Raw genomic sequence first — 23,990 nt, forward strand, 5'->3', positions numbered from 1 at the left:
TAAGTTGAGCTGGATTTTTATCATGGATACAATGGGATCACATTCATAAGTATGGGTGTTTTTACCTCATGGACACACTGTACTGTACTGTAAATATTGATTGAAATCAGAAAAAGTTTTCCATTACATAATACTGTATACCAAATACACACTTATGTATGATGAAGTGCAGTGGTGAATAAGTACAACTCATACTGAATATAATCTAAAGTAAAACACAGAACTTCATACAACTAAAACTTTGTATATAATCATAGCACTGTCCTCCACTATCTACCAGGGTGGATATAATTATGTAGATTGCCCTCATGCACCCCTATTTCTGCACAGTTAAGCACATTCTTCAATACTCACACCTCTCTCTGGCATTTTAACCTTCTATGTCTTCATTTTCTCCCTTTCTGTTTTCAATCATCCTCTCCATATGCTAATTACAGTGTAGAACCAAAATATTTAAATTATTGTTTTCACCCTCACCTTTTATATTCCATATTTTCCTTACATTTTAACATTAAATGTTTATTCAGTCTATACTGTACTGTACTTAAAAGTTAATGTACCCAACTTGCAATTTTCATGTACTGTACAAATAATTCAAAACTTTCCAATAAATTTCACTACTTTAAGAACTGCAATTCATTTCAATAAATACATTTTGGCTTAAGAAATACTAAAATCCTAGAAAAAGTTTTAAAAATTTACCATGATCATATACTGTACAGAACACATATACAGTACCCTGTATAATGAAATCACCAAATAAAACAAACAGACCATGATTACTGGTATGGTACTGTACTATACTATACTCATATCATGTTTATTCTTTTCACTCCTACAAACCTTATCCCACAATGTTATGCAATGGTGAAAATCAATCCTTTCACTCTTAAATATGTGACATTCCCATATCCCACTTGGTGCCATGCTTTATTGCCTCCTGGATGTCCCCCCCCTTTCTTCACTCTATCCTTCCATCTTCCTTGTCTTCTTCTTTCCTTCTATCCAACTCTGAATTACACACTCTTTATCAATCTTTTATTTCCCATTCCTCAAAGTCTATACATTGCATATGAACAAACCTTGGTCAGTATTCTATCCAACACTTACACTACTTCATCTCCACATTTCTATATTCCTTATTCTTTGTATCCTATTCACCTCACATATTACTATTTTGAACATTACAGTATTTGTTGTTGTTGTTTTTTCTTGCATCCAGAGTTCATACTGTACTCCCATAAATTTGCTGAGCTTCTGAACATCACTGGTGACAATAAATTTCTCCAACTCTTTAACCCTTCATCTGTTCCTCGATTTTCCCTGTGATGTCTGAAAAAATTATAAACTGTAAGATACTCTTAACAAATACAGATACTTCATTAAGAACAACCTACCAAAAAGTTAATGCCACATACATTATACAGTACTTATTCTAGTTCCTTTTTTTTCTCTATAGTTTCAGAGTAGCAATCATAATACAGTACAGCTACTCCTCGACATACGACCGCCCCAGTCGTACCAAAATTTTTTCAAATTACGTATTTTCGAGTCCCGATGTTAGTGATTGCGCTGTGTACTGACTAAATTTTCGTTTGTAATTCCTTTTAAAATGGCTGGCAAGCTTAAAAGTGAGAGTTTTGTGGTGCTGAGAAGAAAAAGAGACACCCATTTTAGATTTTCTATGTATTATTTAAGCATTTTCGACTTACGACCAATTCGACTTACGACCTGGATTTGGGTCCCTAAGTTGAGGAGCAGTTGTACAAGTAATGTAAAACTGTATATGATAAAATATGAAATTCAAACATTGATGCAGTACTACTTTATGTAGATTCTTAAAAAATAAAGTAGGAAGTACCATATGCTTATTACTACACAGTCAGCCAATTAAGTTCACAAAGACCCAACAAGTACAGTACAGGATAGGCCAAGAGATCTGGTAATGGTGTAAAAACCTCGCATCCAAATGCTTGATATACATGAACATGCCAACCAAACAGTATCCCACAAATAACAGATCATACATAAAATTTTATATCTATATAAACATCTAGAGTAAAAATAAAGCTTTAGATAACTGAATATAAATACAGTATAAAGGTCTAGGTATAAATACTGTAAGTCAGGTTTATGAAATTCAGATTTTCTACTAGTTACTCTTAATAGTGTCATCTGCTCAGTTTAATCCTACAGTCACTAAGTTTATTGTTTAATACATACAATAACTACTGTAATATGAAACTACTGTACAGAGGGAAGAACCCGGTAGCACCTTCTTGTTTTCATAAATTAGGTACTGTACAATAAACCCTTGTTAAATCATGACAATGTGTTTTGGTGGTTGCCATTTTATAATTATGCTACTCACGTTCTACATAGCACCTTAATCCTATGAAAGGAAAACTTTTGGTTCAAAACTGTGAAATCTGCACATTAGTTGGTACAGTACTTAAATATATACCGAGAAGGGAAATCTGGGTCTCTGTATGCAGCTGAAGCAATACTCATATAAATTGCATCAGACTCTGACAATAATGTGAAGGTAAGCTCTCATAAATAATGTAGAGAAAGAAGTGGTGGGTCCTGGTTCCACGTCGTCTAGTCTAGTGGGTGATGAATGAAGCAAAAGGCTTACTCCTGAGAGGAGGCAGAGTGTTGTAAGCCTTGGATGTTAATCTCAGGTTTATTGCCAGTTCCTGCTCAAACTACATCACCATAGGGGTGCCGCAAGAGCAGGGGGTGATGAGTGTGCTTGGACACCACCAATAATGGACATGTAAGGAAGCAAAGAAAAAATCTGCAATGAAGCAGATAGCAGTAAGCAGCAGATCTCAGAAAACAAAGGGAAGAAAAAACAACACAGCGTTTGAAGGTGACTCCTCAGTTCATTTTAGTATGAGAGGTTGTGTGGGTACTGGCATAAGGTGCTGTTGTTGGTAGCATTGGAGGTGATGTGAGTAGTGGTATAAGGTTGTGTTGAGGATTGTGGCATAAGGCATGAGTGGCTATGTGGGCAGTGGCATAAAGTTGTATTGTAGGTGGTAGTATGGCAGCAGAGTTGTCTACTAAATGGGCAGTACTGGATACGATGAAAGAAACTAACCTTACAAATGCCCTAGAGGTACAGTCTCGTTCAAGATTCTTTGAACACTGCTGGAGACAGCTGGCAACTCAAGGCCGTTTGTTTACTGTAGTACGTAGTACAATATAATACGAAACAACAAAGCCCAACCATTAATTAAGCAACGGGGAACTAAGTAGCCAATCACCGATCACTTTTGCATTCATTCATAATTTTGACTACGTACTATAGTAAACAAAGGGCCTTGAGTTGCCAGCTGTCTCCAGCAGTGTTTGAAGAATCTTGAACGAAACTGTGCATAGCCCTGAGGATATGCTAATGAAGTTCTTAGCCAATACCTAGGTCCTTCTCTGTGAGATGAAATTGGGAAACAAGCTACTGTAGTACATACCAAAGTATAAGGAGATGCAATACCCTTCAGGTCATGCAACCATCAAATGCAATTATGATGAATTAATTTAATCATTATGACATTGGATATATAATACAGTACTACCTGATAACTCCACACTTATATGATTTCAACTCAGACACTGCTTCAAACTTAGCCTAAGACTTGCTCTTGACAGAGAAAGACTGAAAGAAAGAAAACTTTCACCCTACTTTAGATGTTCTGTACAGCTGAAGTGTTCATAATAAACTGTTGGCTTTGCTGACCTGCCATAGACAAAGAATCCTGCCAAAACATAAAAATTTACTCCTCAAAAATTAGTTTACAGCGAAAAATAAACTTTGATACTCACGGCTAAAATGTAACAGGGGTTTATTTTCCAATAATAATGGCTAACTACAGTATATCATGCTGATGAGAGAAAATAGCTTTATTAGGAACAGTACATATAATAATACAAAAACACATTTAAAAACACACAACACATGCAAAATTAATATAAAAAATCTTCACATTTCCTCCTTACCAGGATAGGGTATCCTACCATTCTTCTCTCAGGACATACGCCTAAAGATCTATAAATCAAATAAACAAGACCGTAAATATGAAAGTGTTCTTTCTGACAACTTAAATGATGTTTTGAAAGAGGAATTGAAAAGATAACCTACTTAAACTAGCTATTAGCTATTCTTACTATTTAACCGAGACATGACTAAGAACACTACCGGTATATTTAAGCGAACATCATGTCATAATTGCATTAGTTTCTTATAAAATTTACATACAGTAAATAAAATTTCAATTTTAGAGAACCTCTTATGAAAAGTCGAGGACAATTGGGGCTTACTGGTACCTGTACATCCTTTTAATTTGGAAATCTACCACAGCCCTTTTCAAATTTAATAAAATATTTATGGCATTTCTTGATGATACATTTAAGAAATTACTTTTAAATTTAAGTTTAATTATGGTAAACTCCACACAGTACATCAACACAATGCAGGGGAAACTTTATTCACAAATGCGATTGGAAGCAAAACATAATGTTATTACAGAGAGCCCCATAAACATGAAATTAAAAATAAATAAATTCCAGGTTAAGTTCTGTTTTACAAAGCTGGGACATCTAGACCTGAGATGACCCAGGATGTTTCACTGTTTTCACCAATTAGATATTACGTATGTATCCTGAGGCTGACGTACATGAATTGAAATCAGTGAATACCTAAAGTATGAAATGTATTGTATCAATATATACTTCAATATATATATATATATATATATATATATATATATATATATATATATATATATATATATATATATATATATATATATATATATATATATATATATATATATATATATATATATATATATACACACACACACACACACACACGTATGGGACTTTTTTTTTTGCAACTTCGGATTTTCGTAAATCGAACCTCCATAAATTGGGGACTACCTGCATCAAAAACTAAAATGTATTCCTGTTTTGTTTTAAAAATTAGAATCCTTCAGCAAACAATTCAGTCATACTGTTGACCCTCTCAATACTTCTGTAAGACATGATGCCGAGTGATCACTATAAACTTGAGAACATTTTGCTGGCGTTATGGTTCATACAGGTACATACAGACAACATATCATTCACACAAAATCCTCATCATATATAAATCAGTTAAATGATTTATATGCAGTAGAATATTTATAAATCAATACAGACTCACAACAAAGTAAACTGTATCATTCACAACAAAGTAAACTATCATTCACAACAAAGTTAACTATCATCCCCTAACTAATAGATAAAAAGATTGCTAAAAGATAAAGCAGCATGTACTCCTTTACACCTACTGACCATTTGACAGAATTACAAAGGAGCACCAAAAATAATGCTACAGTAATGCTGAAAAGAATACATCATTAACTGCCACGGACTATTACAATCTACACTCAAAGACATGGATCGGAAATTATGATTTAACAACAATAAATAAAACCAGCTGACTTGTAATTATGATCAGAGTTTTTTTACAGTCTTACAAAAGAATCAATAAATCCATGTATAATCTTAGCTCGTCTCAAGTGAAAAAAAAGTATGAATGCTTCTACACATCTTGAACACTTTGTCACTATTGACTGTTCCAAGAGACTTCAACCTCTGTGCATTCTTCTACTTTCTCACATCTTTTTTCTTCACTAATATTTCCTTAAGATAAGTGTTGTACGGTACTGTAAATCTTCTTTGATTATTTTCGTTCACTTATAAAATAGCTCCATTCTTTCACAATTAATACTGTACTGTATATATCAAACTACAGTATATGACTTGCAGGTAGTACAGTATTATCACCCAGCTTTTGATAGTCAATTCCTAGTCAAAACTAGGCTAACTATATATTGTAGTACTGTACTGTACTGTATAAAGTAATGCTAAAAAGTGATCCTAAGTGCATGGCACTGGTCTTCCTGACCAGTATGTGTTTACTGTATATTTAGTCATAAGGAAATTTATTATGATGAATGATAAACACTAATACAGTGGTCCCGCGGTTAACGAACGCCTCGGTTAACGAATTACCTTTCTTAACGAACAAAAATTTGGTTAACGAAATTCTTACGAAAATGTTTTGGCATGCTTTGGCTTGCTCACCAGCTGGAAGATTAGTCCGCCAATACAGAAATCAGTTCTAGGGCTTACATTCGTTAAAATTGGAGTAAATATCAAGAAGGTTGTGCTATTCAATAATTTTCCAAGTTTTATATTAAATTTTTTAGTCATTTTAGCACTTATTTAACATAATTGCAGTGCAGGGAACTAGTTTTTGGTGTGCCCATCAGCCACTTCACTCACCCACCAAGGCCTCAGTTTGTATCTCTGGGCAGTGGAGGAAACATCTTGTTTGTGGGTCTCTTGAACACAAAGTATTTTTACGTTTTTACAGTACAATTATTGGTCATTCTGAAATTTATTTAACATATTGACAATATATAGTGCAGTGCAATGTTGATTTAAAGAAAATAATCTTGAATTGCACCTAGTGAACTTAAAATTTTATGGGTGAAATGACAGCATCAAGCATGGGATGATTTTTCTTCTCCCTTCTCCTCCAACCCCACTTCTAATTCCCATCATCATCATCATCAATCAGGAGCCTTCTACATACACACCTCAAAGTAAGTGTACTTTACTGCATTTTTATTTTACTTTGTATGTAATTTTCGGTGAGCTGGAACCAATTACTCAAAATCCCATTGAAACAATGGTTTCAGTTAACGAAATTTTTGGTTAATGAACGACCTTCTGGAACGAATTGTGTTCGTTAACCGAGGGACCACTGTAATAATAAATAAAACTTCAATATTAACTTTAAACCCAAATATTACTCTTAGTCATTTATCTTTATATTGTGTTATGGTTGACTTGCCAGTAATACAAGTTATACCATTTACATTACATCCCATTACACTAAAAATAAAATCTTATTATTACCTGTCTATACCTTTCTTCTATCCAAACTTTACCCAAATTCTGCCATGTAACTGTAAAGACATTATTATAAATAAAAGTATTTATTTTTATGAAGCAAGAAATCGAGGAATGGAAACCAGAAAATGTTGTACAGTATGAGGGCAATTTGAGTATGCACATGTAAGAGATTATAACCTATAACTATAGACAGTACAGTACAGTACAAATATGTACACTTGGTAAAAATAGTATCTTTATAATTTTGTGTGAAACAAAATGACACCACAAAAGAAGGTTTTTTGATAAAGGCCCATGAGGTATACCTCAGATCGGTAGTGAGCCAAAAGGATTGTTCAGTTCAAAATTCACCAGACCTCTCCTAAGATACTTCTTTTACTGGGTGTACGTATGAGGCATCAAGAAAATCAGTGGAATGTAAATTATGTACAATAAGAACAGCTGACAAAGTAAAATATAAAAGAAATAATCTGTCAGTTTTGAAAGAGAAGAAAGCATTACAAATACAGAGTGCACCTACAGTACATATTATACACTGTTATAAGTTATAATCAATGAAACATAAAAAGATTAGGATAAACTCCAGTAAACTTATGGATATCTTGTAAAAAATAAGCAGAAATGATGGCAGGACCATGATAGATACAGCATTGTGATATGCCCTTTTAGAGGTTTTAGACAGTGTGAGATGTTGATACAGGTATACCAATACAGTATATATACTGTAGTATTATGAAATAAATCATGATTATGAAGTACAATATGCATGAGAACAGTGGCATAATGTTCTTTCAATTTTACATCCAATTTACTACACAGGTGACTCACCTTGTCTGACTCCACACAACCTGTTCAATGTTCACACAAATTTTATATTCCCCACAATTTTTTTAAATGCCCAGTACAATATCTAAATTATTATAAATTTATGCGTTAGGTACACTATAACCCTACTGAAGAGAAACATAAAGAAAAAAGATACAAATGATAATCTTCGTATAATTTGGTGAGCATACTGTAAGTGTTATGTGCCACATAACTGAACTTGATGCGTATAAAGTGCCAGAAATGATGGAACAGTTGTGTTTTGATTTGACAAATATATAGATCATATATGACAGAGTGAGGTTAAGATTGGGCCCCAGTCCTAATAAGCTCCAGTCTTAATGAGCTCCAATCCTTGTGTGCCCTTATCCTCATGTCTTCAAACACTAAAATTTAGGTTACATTGGGGTCTATTTTGACCTGTAACCATCTTTGTACTGTACATAATTTTCTGAATCGAACCTTACCATAGCTGGGGGGGAAAAAGAACCTCCCTTAAACATCATTAAAAATTAAGACTGGAAGACTAAATGCTCATGATTGTAAATATTGTGTTCAATACCCATTTTGTTGAATATACACAGTCCTCAACCTCATGTATAACAATAATTTTATCATGGAATATCTGCACTAACCTTCCTCTGAACAATCTCATTTTAAATAAATAGACTATGCTCTTTACTTATTAAATACAGTATATAAAACTAATTATTTATTAAAGGAACCAATTAAAGTAGGAATAAAAATTGCATTTTGTCATAAATTTCAACTCAAAGTTTTACTGTATTCTTGGGGGTAAATAAATAAAATATCATTCAATCACACACACACCACATTTGTACGTCCTGAGTGAAGCAAAAATAACAAAATTTGCAACCTTGTGCATATATTACATAGTAAAGTCAAATCAAGGGTGAAAAAGCAGTGCACAGAAGTGATTTATTTTGTCCCTGAGAAATGCAGAAACAAGACAGAACAAGTTAATTCTCTTACAAAATACTTTGTACTGCTGTGGAAATTATACCTATTTCTAAGCTATTTCCACAGTCCTATCTAGTCTTCAATCAGAGAATCTTTATCAGATATTATAAAAGAGTGCTGCATTTTAAATCACAGGTCTATAAAGCATCAATAATTAACTCTTTAACCACTACGATCCCTACTTTCAAATTTTCTCTTTACCCGACTGAAGTGGTTTTGGAGCATTGTGAGTCGCTCTCATTTCAAGCTGCTTGATGTATGTGTATGCTAAGGATCCCCCTAACACTACCCAGTTGCTCAGCCACCAGAGTACTGCCTTCGACTCAGCATACCACCATGTTGCCAACACCGTCTGGGCACATGCCTTGGCTGTCCCACTGATATTATGGGTGAGTGGAGATGTAACCTGCAAAGGAAATCAAGGTAAATTGCAGAATAAAGGTAAAAAACATTGTTAAAATCAAACAGGCAGATATCATATCAAGTACATAAATTTTAGAAATAGAATTTACAAAGATTAATTTCATAAAGGCCTTCATTACTTTTATCTACATTACAGGTATTTGACCACAACCAAAAGGTAGTGACTAGGCAACCCTTATCAAATATTTCAACCTCTGACTCTTTTGAAGAGTTGAAGACATTACAACCTTGCTAGAAACACTGCATGATGAGCTTTTATTTAATGTTTAAGTTATTTCAAGAATCTTGCTTTCATACTTAATCTCAAGACGAAACACTTGGGATAAGGAATTGTACACAACTGCTTAAAGAATGATGTGGAACTATAGCAACCCTTATTAAAAAAAAATATATATGAAAAAATTTACATCAAAGAGACGAGTAAAGATAAAACTGCCTTTTGTATTATGTGGGTCTCTCTATATTAACACATTTCCACATAAAATATTCAAGTTTATTTTCATTGCTGTTTGACCAGGTAACACAATATGGAAACAACAAAATATAAATCTTAATAAAGTATACTGTATAGTAATATGAAATATGGCTCAGGATTATTTCTCCGTGGGATACATTGTCTTCATCTCTATTTACATTATGTACTTAATGGGTAAACAAGCAACAGACTCATAACCTTACAACTCAGTAGTATTAACATGTGTTCATTGTTCAGCTCATTATAATGGGACCTTTTAGTTAGGAGGTATGTCCTTTCCTCTGTGAAGGAAACCAATGAGAAGGTTCATGAGTGATATGAACAATACTGCAAATGAGTAAAAATATCCCCACAATATCTATATGGACTTTTTTCCTGTTTAAATTATTTCCTGTGAGCATAAATTTAATTATACATTTACCAATAGTGATATTCTGTACTGATTTACTGAGCTATTATAACACTACCGGGTATGTCTAAGGGAATATTACTTTTACTATATGACTTTTTTGCTTTACACACGACTTCTGTGGCATGTATCTCTTGTACAGTGAGGACTGTCTGTACCCCTAAGCTTTCAGTGGTAACTGCTGCTTCTATTCTCCATCTTTCAGGGTGATGGCTGCAATAGAGGGTATTACTAATCAATGGATTAAATCTAGATGTCTAAATTATAGGTGTTATGGGCTGCACCCTGTACACCCTAGTTAGATACATTACATGAGGTAATCTTGGAGGGCATCACAAATACCTTAGTAATACCTGTAGTCTTATACACGATTTCACTCATTGTTTTATGAGACATGCAAAGCATTTTCAAGTTTGGATAATCAAGAGGTTTGTGCTTTTGATAATAAACAGCTAAAGATTAACTGCCTACTTGGGCATTCTATCAGAGTCTTCAAGCTCATCCAAACTTAATCCATGAGCAAATCTGGTTAACCCCAAACTAACATTAGATCTGATCAGACTGAGACCAGTTAAGGCTAGGGTGGATTTGTCTCACCTCCAAGCACTGCATATTACATCCTGCTCTCTCTTAAAAGCAATTATCTCCTGGGTCAGTACCTTTTCAAGATTCACCTGTACCATCAGGACCTCAGATCTCACAAACATTATGTATATACAGTATTACCAATAATACTGTACAATATAATAATTTGAACATTACCTGAATTTGGAGACCAGCGACATACCCCATAGCAAAGCCACAAAATCCTCCAACAACCATCAGACCCCAGAAGTGTAGACTGCCTTCAGTAACCATCAGGTAAGCAGCATACAATTCTCCATTGAAGACAATTAGTGGCAGGAAAAGTACGGAAGCCATGACATTGTTGTAATAACAGAGAACCCATATAGAACCATCCAGAGTGGGCAGGACCTGTGTTGAAGAAATAATGCAGGACATAAATTCAGTCCATAGTTTTTACAGTCAGTCAGTTGCAACAATCTAAAATAGTGAACTTTATTGTGAGAAGCAACTTAATGTATGCCTTTTGCTTTCTGGAATATAGTACTACTGTATTATATAAATTCACATTATTTACATAAGTGCTTTGGTTCTAAGAGTACCATAAACTCAGGTAACCTAAATATATCTAATACAGGTACAGAGTATGGTTTATGGTACAGTCTCGTTTAAGATTCTTTGAACACTGCTGGAGACAGCTGGCAACTCAAAGCCGTTTGTTTACTATAGTACGTAGTAAAAACTATGAGTAAATGCAAAAGTGATCAGTGATTGGTTACTTAGTTCCCCGTTGCTTAATTTAATGGATGGGCTTTGTTGTTTCGTATTATATTATACTATGTGCTATAGCAAACAAACATCTTTGGGTTGCCAGCTGTCTCCAGCAGTGTTCGAAGAATTTTGAACGAGACTGTACCATTATGCAAATTTATGTTATTCAGTACTACTGTATAATCTCAGCATAAATATACTCTGTTTATACTTTTTGCTTGAGAGAGAGAGAGAGCACACATATAACCTGTATATGCTTAGTGAGTGGGTAAGTGAGCGAGCAAGCGTGCTTGGAAGTATACTTATACTGTATCATCCGCATGTGTGTGAGTGTCTTTTACCAACAATTCCAGTTGGTGAAATAAATAAAAAACTAATCTCAAGTCTAGGAAATTTTACTCCCAAAATATTACTCAAACTAAATCTTCATCAAAATTAAAACAGAGAAACCTAGAAAATCCATCAAGTACAGTACCAGGGTCTATAACCAGATATCTCTGTACTCTCTGACTTAAAGAAGGAATGTGAATATAAACTGGATATGGCTGAGAGAGAAAACCAAATCCTACTAGGCTAAAAAGGAGCTACGGTAACAGAGAAGTGATAGCCTTGAACTGATTTAGTTTCGATATGGAAATTTGCTTAAGGGCGAATACCAGAAAATATGGACATCTCTTTTAAAAAGTGATCTTCTTTTAAAAAGTAACTGTGTTCAACATGAGGGATATATCACTGGTAGAGCAGCATACACAATTCTCTTATATCCCAGAACTATAGTCTGATCACTCGAACCTTACAACTGAGGCCTAAGGTCAGTTATAGCAAGGCATCTGATAGGTTGGCAGACGGACACACGGGAAATCATGACAGTTCTTTATTATTTAATCTATCACATTTATACTACAATATTTTAAGGGATAATAACTCTTCTGTGTTTATCTCCGATAATTTCCGCACTTGGGGAAGCAAAAATCAGTACTGTATGTGAAACGCTCGGGTAAGAAAAATATCATAAAAAGAACACGAACACGATGAACAAATTCTGTCTTGCTACATTATGTCACACAGCAAGGTGGAGTACAGTATGTCGCTGAAATTTTTACTGTAATCTTTTTCATGTTCTCCTTAAGGAACTTATATTACCAAAGCATTACACATGCTAATTTCTGCTTCCCCAAGTGTGGAAACTATCAGATATCAACAAAGAATAGTTATTATCGCTAAAAATATCAGAATATAATTACAAGATTAAATAATAAAGAACTGTAGTGACTTTCCCCGAGTCCGTCTGCCATCCAAGCAGTTGCCTTGCTACAATCTGACCCTTAGCCTCAGTTGGAAGGTTTGAGTGAATAGATTATAGTTCTGGGACATAATTATTAAAGAAATGAATAATAGCTATAATAAACTGGAAAAAAATATACTTACTCTTTTAGTGTATATTGCATTGAGAGAGACAAAAGCTGCAGAGAGAAATCCAAATGATACTCCCAGAAGAGACAGTGATCCTGGAAAACAAGATAAGTTTAATGAAGATTACTGGACTCCTTAGAGGCAAGGTTAAGCATAGCTGAGACACCTTGTGAGTTTTAAAGTTGCTCCTAAAGAAAATTCGCAGAATCAAGTCCCATTTTATGACCTTTCCAGCTTTAGCCAAAGTTTAATGAAATCTGACTACCCAAAACAGTGAATGGTGTCACTGGCAACCTCTTTCCAAGGTTCCAGAGTCTGCCAACTGTTTATGGGCTCCACATATGTGTGTCAGATAGCTCAACCATTCTGTGATGTACTTCATTCTCTCACTATACTTGCTGACGTCTAGTTCTACCAAGGGAGAAGCACAGTACTGAAGCAAGCATAAATAAATCACCCCCAAAAAAGGGTACCATGGGTTGGGTCATAATAAGACTCTCCCTGCCTCACACTTGAAGCAGTTAATTTCTCTAAAATTCCCCTCCCAAAGAAAGGTGGCATTTCTAAATTCAAACCTATTAAAAATACAGCCACTGAACCACCAAACCTATCTGAGACAGCTAACAGCCATAAAACTTTATACAGTGGCTCTGTGTAAGAGAACCTACATACCTGCAACATTCTCTTGGTCAACACCCAACCAGAAACCTCCAATGATGACAGCACAGCATAAAATGGCAGACATGGATGTCACCTGGCCTATAAGAAGGGGACAAAATAAAGTATTAGAAAGTTAGAGATGTAAAATAAATAAATAAATAAATAAATAACAATGTGTCACATTCTGCTTAATTTCATCTTTGAAAGTCAATCTAATTTTGTATGACAAGTCAAGCATATCCTTCGTCCAGTATCCTCTTAATTTGATCCAGATAATGCTCTTAAAAGCAAAACCAATCACCAAAACATATGAAGTTGGTATCTTTTGTCTCATCTTTTATTTCCTACACCACAAGACAACTGAACACACTTATTGCATATACAGTATACATTTACCTTCTAAACATTATGTCCAACTCTTTGAATAACTTAAGTACTGTATTGTTTTTGCTTTCTAGTAAGGGAGACTGCGTACATATAAGAAAAATGTTTACTTGAGTTTACTCTGTACATTACTATTGCCAACAAGCATTTTCCATTTTTAATTTATAAGTTTATAGGATAAAAAAAAGACTACTGTACTTCCATAATTTTATGGACCTCTAGATTAAAGATAACTTTTCAAATGTAAACCAAAATAAATTAGCTTTGAAACAGGGCACATTTAGTGCTGGTAGCTTCATTGGCATCCTTTCCTACAGTGTAATGTATTTTGGATCCAACTCAGTGCTCCTATCAGGCTATATCCACCTACTGAGAATGGTTGAATAAGGTTAAATACAAAGTCCTTATACCTCATACAAAGGGTTCAGTTTTAAACAACTACATACAGCACTAAGAATCATTAATATAGTCAACATCTAACTGAATTTGGGAGATATTTTAAATTTTCTGCCTCCTTGTTATTTCTATGTGCCACAGTAAATCTTTTTAGCCTCTATTAATTAGGTGGCCTTGAAAACAATAAGTTACTCCTTGTACTGTATGTGTTGATCTTTCATAAATAAGGTTCAGTTCAATCACTCTTGCTGCATCCTTACATTTCATAAAGGCTTATAGAATCCTTGTTACTGTCAATCTAAAGACAAGTACCCAAGAAATTTCTTAACAAATTTTAATTAACAATTATACATGTTGCTTCTGATGGATATCAGTAAAAACTTTGTTATATATTCTATGCAAATAAAATGTTATGCTTTTCCAACAAACAGCACTTTGGAAAATATAGAACAAAGTGAACCTGACAAACGGCATCAAGAATGGAAAATTTAAAAAAACACAAGTTCTAAGAATGTAATAGTCATCTAGTTTGAAGTAAACAGGACAAATAAATTGTTGGCACTAAAGAGAGTAACAATTAAAAAAAAATGGTCCTTGACATAAAATATAATTTTTTTAAAATTGGAAACATTAAAATAATCAACTCACCCAAAATCAAATATGTAAAGGTGACATTGAAGACTGTTGTCAGCGAACGACCAACAAAGTAGAAAGCTACACCCATATATTTCAAGGATAAATTGTTCATGGAGATCATTGCTACAAATACACAAGTCAAAGGTAAGACCTGTGAACAAAGTAAAGAAAAACAATTTCAAAATGTTTCTGCATTTTCACACATGTGCTGTAAAAATTCCCCCTAAATTAATTTGATTTTAAAAAACAATAAGGAGCGTAAGAACAAACCCAAATGTATAATTATTTAATTGGAAAATAGAAGATTATAAATAAACACAGTTACCCCTTGATAAGATGCTGCTTTGTGTTCTATTGAACTTCATAACCTAAGAAATCCCTGTCCTACCAAACTGAAAAACAAATGAGAAAATTTAATCATGCCAATGTCTAAATGTTATCACCATTTGGGCCTCAGGGTATTAGTAAGGAATGATTATATGAATCAAAGATTAATTTTCTAAATTAGCTAAATGAACAGACATGTCTATACAGCACCAGTCAGTCACATCAGAGATCCATATCCTGGGTTTTTAACCCCTAAAGACTACGCACTATAAGCAAAGATGCCTGAGAGGTACTTCTGTTATAAAAAGAAATGCATGATCACACATAGTACAAGTATCCCTCATTATCCAAATGGGTTAGGCTCCTTGAACACCATTCACATATTAAATTTGGGGATAGCAAATAACAGATCCAAATGGGGAAAAAGGATTTGGTTCCCACAAACAAGAAAACCCCAATAGTATACCGAAAATTAAATCAGTTTATGAACAACAAAAAACCTACCTAACTACTGTAATTTAGTACATAACTACAAGAAAACCCCAGAACTACTATATACCTAAAAATAGTGCAACCGGCTAGAGCCCTCCCACATTCATGGCGTCATTAATTCAAGTTTGTTTTCAATTAACACAACGCTTGGGTACCATTGAGAACAGAACCATGAAAGGATGGCTAAAATGCACACAGATAAAGGGAGAGCACTGCACTTCAACTGCACACAAAGGAAATGGTGTGCCAGACATGCGGTCTGAAGGAGGTTGATGATAAACCGGTAAAATAAAAAATATAAAACAATACTCTATAATACAGTAACTAAAAAAATTAATTTGGTTCATAAACAACAAAACATATTATACATAAATAATGACACCACAAAGTAATCAAAATACAGTAAATCAAGAATTACAATAAAGAAGTGTTCTTGAACAAACTTAAATATATTGATTGATCACCTGTGACAAGCTGCATGAATTATCGAGACATCGGAGAAGTTCAAAACTACCTTTACTGGAGTTCTTGATGATGTAGCAGTTAAAGTTGATTAGAATAAAGCTAGGACTGAACCCTGGATGACTAAAGAGACATTGGAATCAATCAGACACAGAGATCAACTTGTTTGTAAGTTTAAATGAAACAAACATGATGATGAGTTACACAATGAATTTTGTAAGTTAAGAAACAAAGTACAGAACAGTACCATACTGTACTCTATACAGTGAATGATGAGATTTAACTTACCAAAAGGAGAAAGACATCTCTCTAGACACAGTAATGACATATTGTTTCCCTTTTCCTTACTTAAAAAAAATTTGTACATCAGATAGATTTTTGTTTAGATTGCCCCCGAGGGGGCTAGTTTACTGGGCACCCCCTTACATCCTGTGCAAGGTGAAGCGCAGAAGTATTTACAGCGCCCATCTGGGAAGCATGCTAAGTCTATGCTTGCCTTTATGACTCATGCATTAAAGGCGTAGAAGCCTGAAGGGTCATAGGTTTTGTCAGCAAGTTACATAAAGTGACAGAATGATGAGTGTGTGGGGGGAAAGTTCCCGGTACATTTCATCTGTTTATGGCAAAGCGTGGCAGGTCCCTAATAATGTCAAGTGCCAGGCCTGTCACTAGGAGGAGGGATATCTGGTCAGGGTGGGAAGAGGTGTTGCTAACGGCTGGGGACCTGTAGGAGGAGGTCATAGGGCAAGTGAGGATGTAGGGAGAGAGGGTGTGAGAGTCGGGTTGGCCACAAGTACATCAGATAATCTACAGTACAAATGCAAATGTTTTAGGTGTTCGATGAAAAGTTTATGAAAAAAATCTGAAAGGGACACACATGACTATAAGAATCCTTCTACAAAAGGACACCAATAAAAGGGTGTGGGGTACTATATAGGAAACAGGGTAACAAAACAAATATGTAAGTGTTTATATAAATAAAACATGATTACAATATATATGCAGTTATGAACAAAAATATAGAGAACACATGCCAATTTACCTTCTTAGCTTTTGTCCGCTCTAAGCTTCCAACTTCAGGAAAGGTAACCACGTGAGGAAATACTTTAGTGAAGCATGAGAGAGAGAGACATGACACTGTAGTGACTACACACTGGAACCAGGTAACAAACAATGGGGCATCTCTTTCCCCCATAGATGAACCACCCAGCAGTGTCTTGTTCACAAACACCAGTGATATAGACACTGTCCTGTAAAGAAAAGTACATATTTTACTGTACTGAAATTAGCAAAGGTAATTTATAACAGAATTGGGTTTGGCATTGGCAGGCAATTTTCTTTACAAATAAATTATTTATTATTCTTTGTACATTTTATTTCTACAATGCCTGCAGATGAGTGACAGATTCTCTTCTTGTGTACTGGCAACATGTGTGAAATATATGTTGGTGAAAATGGAAGAATGGGCTATTATTTATTTTTATTTTGTTTTTATTAGATTTTGTTAGTTATTATTATTATTATTATTATTATTATTATATTTTCGCCCTCCAGGCCCTGATGTGGGTCACTGACCCGTGCCCGGGTGGGCTAATCCCCGTAAAAAAAAAAAATTGTAATTCCATTTTATGACCAAGAAAATGAGGAAAAGGTCCGCAAGATATACATACTAGTGCTGATTATTTCACAGGTAAAGTCTGGCACTGCACACATTGTGAGCATTCTTGATAGCAAAGACACTGCATCAAATCCACATGAATACAGTATAAAGTTAGAAAAATTTAAATAACTAACTTGATACTGTACAATACAGTACATACATTCTAATTTAAGACCGAGCACCTCACACCATTAAAGATTATTATTACAGTAATACCTGCGTACAAAATAATTTTACCATCGCCAAATATTTAATAGGCAATCAGTCATGCTGACATGACAACTTTAAAACTAAATTCCTCTAAATGAGAACTGAAACAGAAAAATTGTCATACTGTACTGCATTAAAAACAATATCACAGTATTTCTGACACAAGACAGTAATGTATACAGGTAAAATAAACTTTTGTAAGAAGTAAAATAATATTTTCAATTAAACGTGTCATAAAACCTTTATATTTTCATACCAGAAGCTAAAGAATGATCAGCCAACATGCTCACTTTTAGTACAGAAAAAAGAAAGTTTCAAGCTGCTAATACAATAACCTACAGCCCTATCAAAGTGTATTTTAACTGCATAGAGGGCAGTGTAGCCTTGAGGCACCTTATTTTGGCTATCACCATAGGTGAGTTTAGACATTATAAAATCAATAAAATATATACTGTACAGTATTTGAAACATTGCCTTGTACATTCGTCTAAGCAAGAATAGCTTTCATAAAATAAGAAAAAAGTGTAAGAATAGAAAATTTGTATCAGCGAATTTTTGTATCTTGAACGTTCGTAAAGTGAGGAATACCTGTACCTGTATATAATTTTTCCCATTTTACCAGAATCCCACAGTGATCACTGGAAGTCTACAGACACAGGAAATAGACAGTTTAGACTCTTCCTTTCTGTCAGAATCAAGGAAGTTAAGTGCAAGAAATTTAATTATGCAAAACATTTTTTATTAGGTGGCTTAATAATATTTAATTTCCGTACAATTAACCACTTGTGTACAGGCTCCCTTAAGCTGAACAAAATCATCTGCCATGGGCCAAATAAAATATTAAAAGAGGCATCCCCATAGTAAAGGGGTAAAAGTACAGTATATATTGTAGTGCTTACCAGTAGAGGCACACAACTGATGTAATCTTTGCATATTTGAATAACAATGACTCTTCCCTTGCAGGCTCCATGACTATCTGTAAAAGAAACAAAGGTTGTAAGTTAGTCAATACAGAATTATAAAATATGAAAAAGGAAGTACAGTTCTGCACTTAAAAAATTATGAGGCCTTGAGGATAGTACATACAGGGGTTACGAACGGGTTCCGTTCCTGAGGACGTTCTTAAGTTGAAAATGTATGTGAGTTGAAACACATGCTATGTGCATACTGTTCTTACAGAACTCTTTAAAATCCCACTACGGTATATCATAGCCTAAGTCCTTATATGCATCTAAAATTACATAATTTAAGAGAAAAGAAGAAATAAAATGACAATATACAGTAAATGAAAAAAAAATCATCAGGTAAAAAAATACTGTAAATTTAAAGTTTAACCTCTTTCATATCGGCAGGCATTTGTAAGTCGGGACCCCCTGTACTGTACTGTAAATGTTTCTTGAACGTAGCTAATGAATAATCAGGAAGTGGAGAAAATTACCCCCCAAATTTTTTTATTAATACAGTTTATGTGGAATTAACAAAATGCTGGAAAGTACATGAAAATAATTGCCCAAAATGCAAGTAAAGCAGTACAGTATAAGCTATCTTAGTACAATACAGTACTGTATGTGGGGGTTTCAAAGGGATAACTTTCCTTTAACTGTCTCTACCAGATGATTTACTTAGGCTTTAATTATGCCACCACACTTTCCCATCAGTAACCAATAGGTTAACCTGTGACCCCAAGTGAGACGGGAATCCACCAGTTCCAGGTATGAGTACTCGACTGAGTAATGCCCTCTGAGGTGTTTGCAAAGTTCTATTATGTCACTTCTTGCCCGCCAATACATGTACTATTAACTAGGCAACTGCAGGCATTCTAATCTCTCTGGGTAACTGAGGTGCTGTACCACAGGCACTATTCTGGTGGTCTTCCTTTGGACGTTTTCAATCAATCAATTTAAAGTTCGTATGGAAAGTGTGCTGGGAAGGTTGCTTAGTGATAGGATCCCGTCGCTGGCAAGCACATCAACAGTTTAACCCTAAATATGACAGCGATGATAACACCCACGATAAATTTTCCAGTAAGAATATTATAGAAAAACAAAAGTAGGAAAGTTGCAATTCCTTCAAACTTGAATTGATATTTGAAAGGTAAGAAACAATTTTTCTTCGATAGACTTTTTCCTAAAGTGGCTCATAACAATGCACACTGTTGCAAACTATTACTGATTTCTATAGTACAGTGTACATAAAATTTTCATACATTTGCTGGTTCGCAGAGAAATGTCCTTATATAACTTGTATACATGTACTACCTACTTACATGCAGAACCAACGTGATATTGTAGGATGATAATACAGTTAATGTGTAGATTAATGCTGCCAACGATTCTAGCAAGAACATACTGTTTTTCCACCAAAACTTTTCTTGTTAAGTGCTAGTGACAGTTTTATCTTTTGGGAAAGTGTTTCTTTTTTATAATTTATACTTTAGTAATATCATCAGCGAGCCCGTCAGAGAGCCTTGGGAGGGGAAGTGTATAGTGCGCGGGTCGTCTGAATCGCATTACCATGCTACAAAATACACAAACCAACTCTGAAAAGATAGCATTTCCCCTATAGGGGAATACATTACGTTAGGTTAAATAAGGGCAAGTTAAACACTGACAACATTATATAACCACCTAGGGGGTTCAAGGGGGGTGAAGTGGGCTGGGGGTTAGGTCAGGTAGTAAATTTTTTACTTTAGGGCATGAGTCCCTAAGGGTTGACCAATATGTTTTTCCAGTGTAATTTGGTGTGGTTTAAAAGAATATGACCTTCATTTTTGTCGGAAATTGCTCGTTTTGTCCCCCCTCAACAATAATGGGGGATAGCCTGGGAAATCAGGGTTTTTGTACGGGGGAGAACACGAAAACGAGTCATCTAACCTAACCTAACTTAACCGAACCTAACCTTACTGCTTCAGTAGTTTAAAACTTTGGGGCACGCCATGTACTTTAGTTAGAAGTGGATAGAATGACCGTCTTTCTCGTAAAACTAAGCAATAAACTTAAAATAATCGTAGGAGCACAAATCACACCCAACCTCCACCACGGCCACTGTCAGACTGGTCATTGAAATTCAAATCCGTACCCAGGCTGCTTCCTTTGAAAAAATTCAAATATGACTGGTCGAAAAAAATCGCGTGATGATATCGACACATCATTGGTCACAACTGGATGACATCAGTCAATATTGCGCATGCGTGATGCATAATTAACTCTGTTTCACACAGATAACATCTCTTTACAGACGAAGACTGAAAAGTACGTACATAGAATTAATTAAATTCAATTGTGTCGCTATTTTCCATTTCCGACTAGTATAAATTGGGTTCATAATGCTCAGAATAGGGAGATCTAAATGTTTCAGTAGTTTATAACTTTGGGGCTCACTATGTTCTAAAGTAAAATAATACCGGTCAGCAAAATTCATGCAGGAAAAAAATGTTTTTGCTGGCCAAATCGCTCACAGCACTTAAGTAAACGTTTACCGATAATACTGAGCAATTTTGATTTACCTAAAAATATTAATATTTAACTATGACTTATTTAAGCAAAACAGATACCCGGGTCAACAAAAGTCCATCACCCACGGGCACAACAACCACGAGTTATACTGTTTGGAGAGTTACTTAACACAATAAATGATGGTTATTAAATAAGGGAATATTAACCTCAGGAATATCACCAGATGACAGATACGTGACGGTCAGCCTCAACCACCCAAAGTTGTTTACGTCAACTAACTCGTCCGAGTTGGTGCCCGCCGCCACCGACGTGTCCCTTGTCCCAACCCTCGATCAACCTTCCTTCTTTTTAGTCATTTGAGTACATCTATGACAAAATTTATAATGGTAATTGCTATCCGAGAAGTCTATACAGACATACACTACCTGAATAATAAAGGATTAATTAAATTAAATTATAAAGCAATGCAACAACTAACAAAATGTTTACGTTTGCCATGAAGTTATTTTGTTTTCTCTAAACAAAAAAATTCTACTATTATTATTCTCGCCAAAAGATGGAAGCACAAAATAAGCCATCATGATATTAGGATTAGATTTATAACAATTTAAAATAGTTTCTCATGTGTATTATACTTGTGTAAACGTAAACAAAGAGTGTTTGAGGTAGAGTGACTGACTGGTTGGTATAAATCCTCACATGCAGTAGCCAACACATGTGGCTCAACTTGATTTAACTAAACCACAAACGTATAGAAGGTTAGGAGAATAAAGGACAAATGCTCAAGATTACACCACATTGATAATAATATGTTATCGACATTTTTATCAGAATGTTTGTAATGTTGTATTGTACTGTACATACAGTGCAAGTCAAGGGGAAACACTAGGGTAAAATGGGTAAATTTTTAGAAAAGCACCGTTCTTTTTTTGGATATTAAAAATATGTTTTTCCAATGGTATTTGATGAGCTGCACTGAAATAGTGGTGTTTGGGGTTATGTTCATAGAAGTTAAATTCTTATTTTACTTTTTCTTCACCCCTTTCCCATATATACTATAAGCTAGGCAATTGCAGGCTACAAACCTCCCTCTGGAAAACTAAGGTGCCATAGTGCAGGCACCAATCTGGTGGTCCTCCTTTGGACATTTTTGATCAACTGGCAGTCTCTGGCATATCTCGGGGACCAGATGGGGAACCACCTCACTCTTGAAGAACGTTACGAGGGACTGTCTAAATATCTGAACGACTTTCTTATTAGATTATACTAATTAAAATACATCTTGGGTTTTCTAAGAATCTAAAGCCCCAATATGGTCCGACTAATTACCCAAATGTAGCCAAATATAGCCGGAATGAAGTCAAATAATGGTCCTAGATGAATAAATCGGACTGCCAATCACTTCTCCACTAGTATTTGGTGTCACAAAGTCACAAAAAATTGGTAAACTTAATTTAATCTGAGTTAATAGATCGAGTGCATGTACCTAACCTAACCTAACCTCGACTAGTATTTGGTGTCACGAAGTCAAAAAAAATTGGTAAACTTAATTTAATCTGAGTTAATAGATCAAGTGCATGTACCTAACCTAACCTAATCTAATCTAATCTAACCTAACCTAACACAACACAACTCAGATTAAATTAAGTTTACCAATTTTTTTTGACTTTATGACACCAAATAATAATCGAGAAGTGATTCACAGCCCGAATTACGCTTGTACGACCATCATTTGACTTCATTGCGGCTACATTTGGGTAATTCCTCGCTCCGTCGGTACATGCACGCGATCTATTAACTCAGATTAAAGTAAGTTTTCCAATTTTTTGTGACTTTCTGACACCAAATACTTGTGGAGAAGTGATTAGCAGTCCGATTTATTCATCTAGGACCATTATTTGACTTCATTCCGGCTATATTTGGCTACATTTGGGTACATTTGGGTAATTAGTCGGACCGGCCCCAATATGGTGTCAGGTGAGATGGTGCATTTTCTCTTATTCATCTTTTTCCCTTTCAGAAGGAAGAATCATGGATCCAGATTTGGCTCAGCAGATGTTTGAGGAAGGTGGAACACTGGTCATGCTGGGTATGCCAACAGGAACTGAATTTGGCATTGACTTGAATTCATGGAATATTGGTGAAAGATTTAAAGGGGTGAAGATGATTCCACCAGGTCTCCATTTTATATATTTTAGGTTAGTATTGGTACGATAGTCATAATTTATGCCCTTAATTTCTGTTGTCTCCAGTGCTGCCACATTAGTACTTACAGATTATGAAATTTTGATTAGTAGGTGCTTGATATATTGCTGTCTGTCTCTATTTTTTCAAAAATTCTTTTCTTACACCACTTTCCCTCATCATTTCCTTGTCTTGAGATTTCTATTTCCTTTGAATCCCCCACACATTGGGAGTGTAGGCAAGGTGTAGACAGAAACAGTACAGTTATACAGTAGATTTATTAATCTGAAG

At 34.9% G+C, this 23,990-nt stretch overlaps 2 protein-coding genes across 6 annotated transcripts in view; one reads left to right on the forward strand and one right to left on the reverse strand.

Annotated features, from left to right (window-relative positions):
- The window catches only part of LOC121857245 (GDP-fucose transporter 1-like), a 25,526-nt gene continuing 1,536 nt past the window's right edge, over positions 1 to 23,990 (reverse strand). The window contains exons 1-9 of one of the 2 annotated variants that reach the window (XM_042353227.1): positions 21,722 to 21,859; positions 18,960 to 19,036; positions 17,233 to 17,440; positions 14,922 to 15,060; positions 13,506 to 13,592; positions 12,849 to 12,928; positions 10,848 to 11,060; positions 8,980 to 9,184; positions 1 to 1,332 (exon numbers count right to left, since the gene is read on the reverse strand). In XM_042353227.1, coding sequence (XP_042209161.1) covers positions 1,295 to 1,332; positions 8,980 to 9,184; positions 10,848 to 11,060; positions 12,849 to 12,928; positions 13,506 to 13,592; positions 14,922 to 15,060; positions 17,233 to 17,440; positions 18,960 to 19,030 — 1,041 coding nt within the window. In that variant the 5' untranslated portion in view covers positions 19,031 to 19,036; positions 21,722 to 21,859 and the 3' untranslated portion in view covers positions 1 to 1,294. Of the gene's footprint in view, positions 1,333 to 8,979; positions 9,185 to 10,847; positions 11,061 to 12,848; positions 12,929 to 13,505; positions 13,593 to 14,921; positions 15,061 to 17,232; positions 17,441 to 18,959; positions 19,037 to 21,721; positions 21,860 to 23,990 lie in introns of those variants that run through there. The other variant, XM_042353226.1, reaches the window with a different exon arrangement.
- LOC121857244 (protein AAR2 homolog) overlaps positions 21,810 to 23,990 on the forward strand; it is an 8,212-nt gene continuing 6,031 nt past the window's right edge. The window contains exons 1-2 of one of the 4 annotated variants that reach the window (XM_042353225.1): positions 21,810 to 21,901; positions 23,536 to 23,713. In XM_042353225.1, coding sequence (XP_042209159.1) covers positions 23,547 to 23,713 — 167 coding nt within the window. In that variant the 5' untranslated portion in view covers positions 21,810 to 21,901; positions 23,536 to 23,546. Of the gene's footprint in view, positions 21,902 to 22,067; positions 22,274 to 23,535; positions 23,714 to 23,990 lie in introns of those variants that run through there. The other 3 variants (XM_042353223.1, XM_042353224.1, XM_042353222.1) reach the window with 3 other exon arrangements.

This window comes from Homarus americanus, unplaced genomic scaffold, assembly GCF_018991925.1.
Source record: "Homarus americanus isolate GMGI-L3 unplaced genomic scaffold, GMGI_Hamer_2.0 scaffold20465, whole genome shotgun sequence".
Lineage (NCBI taxonomy): Eukaryota > Metazoa > Arthropoda > Malacostraca > Decapoda > Nephropidae > Homarus > Homarus americanus.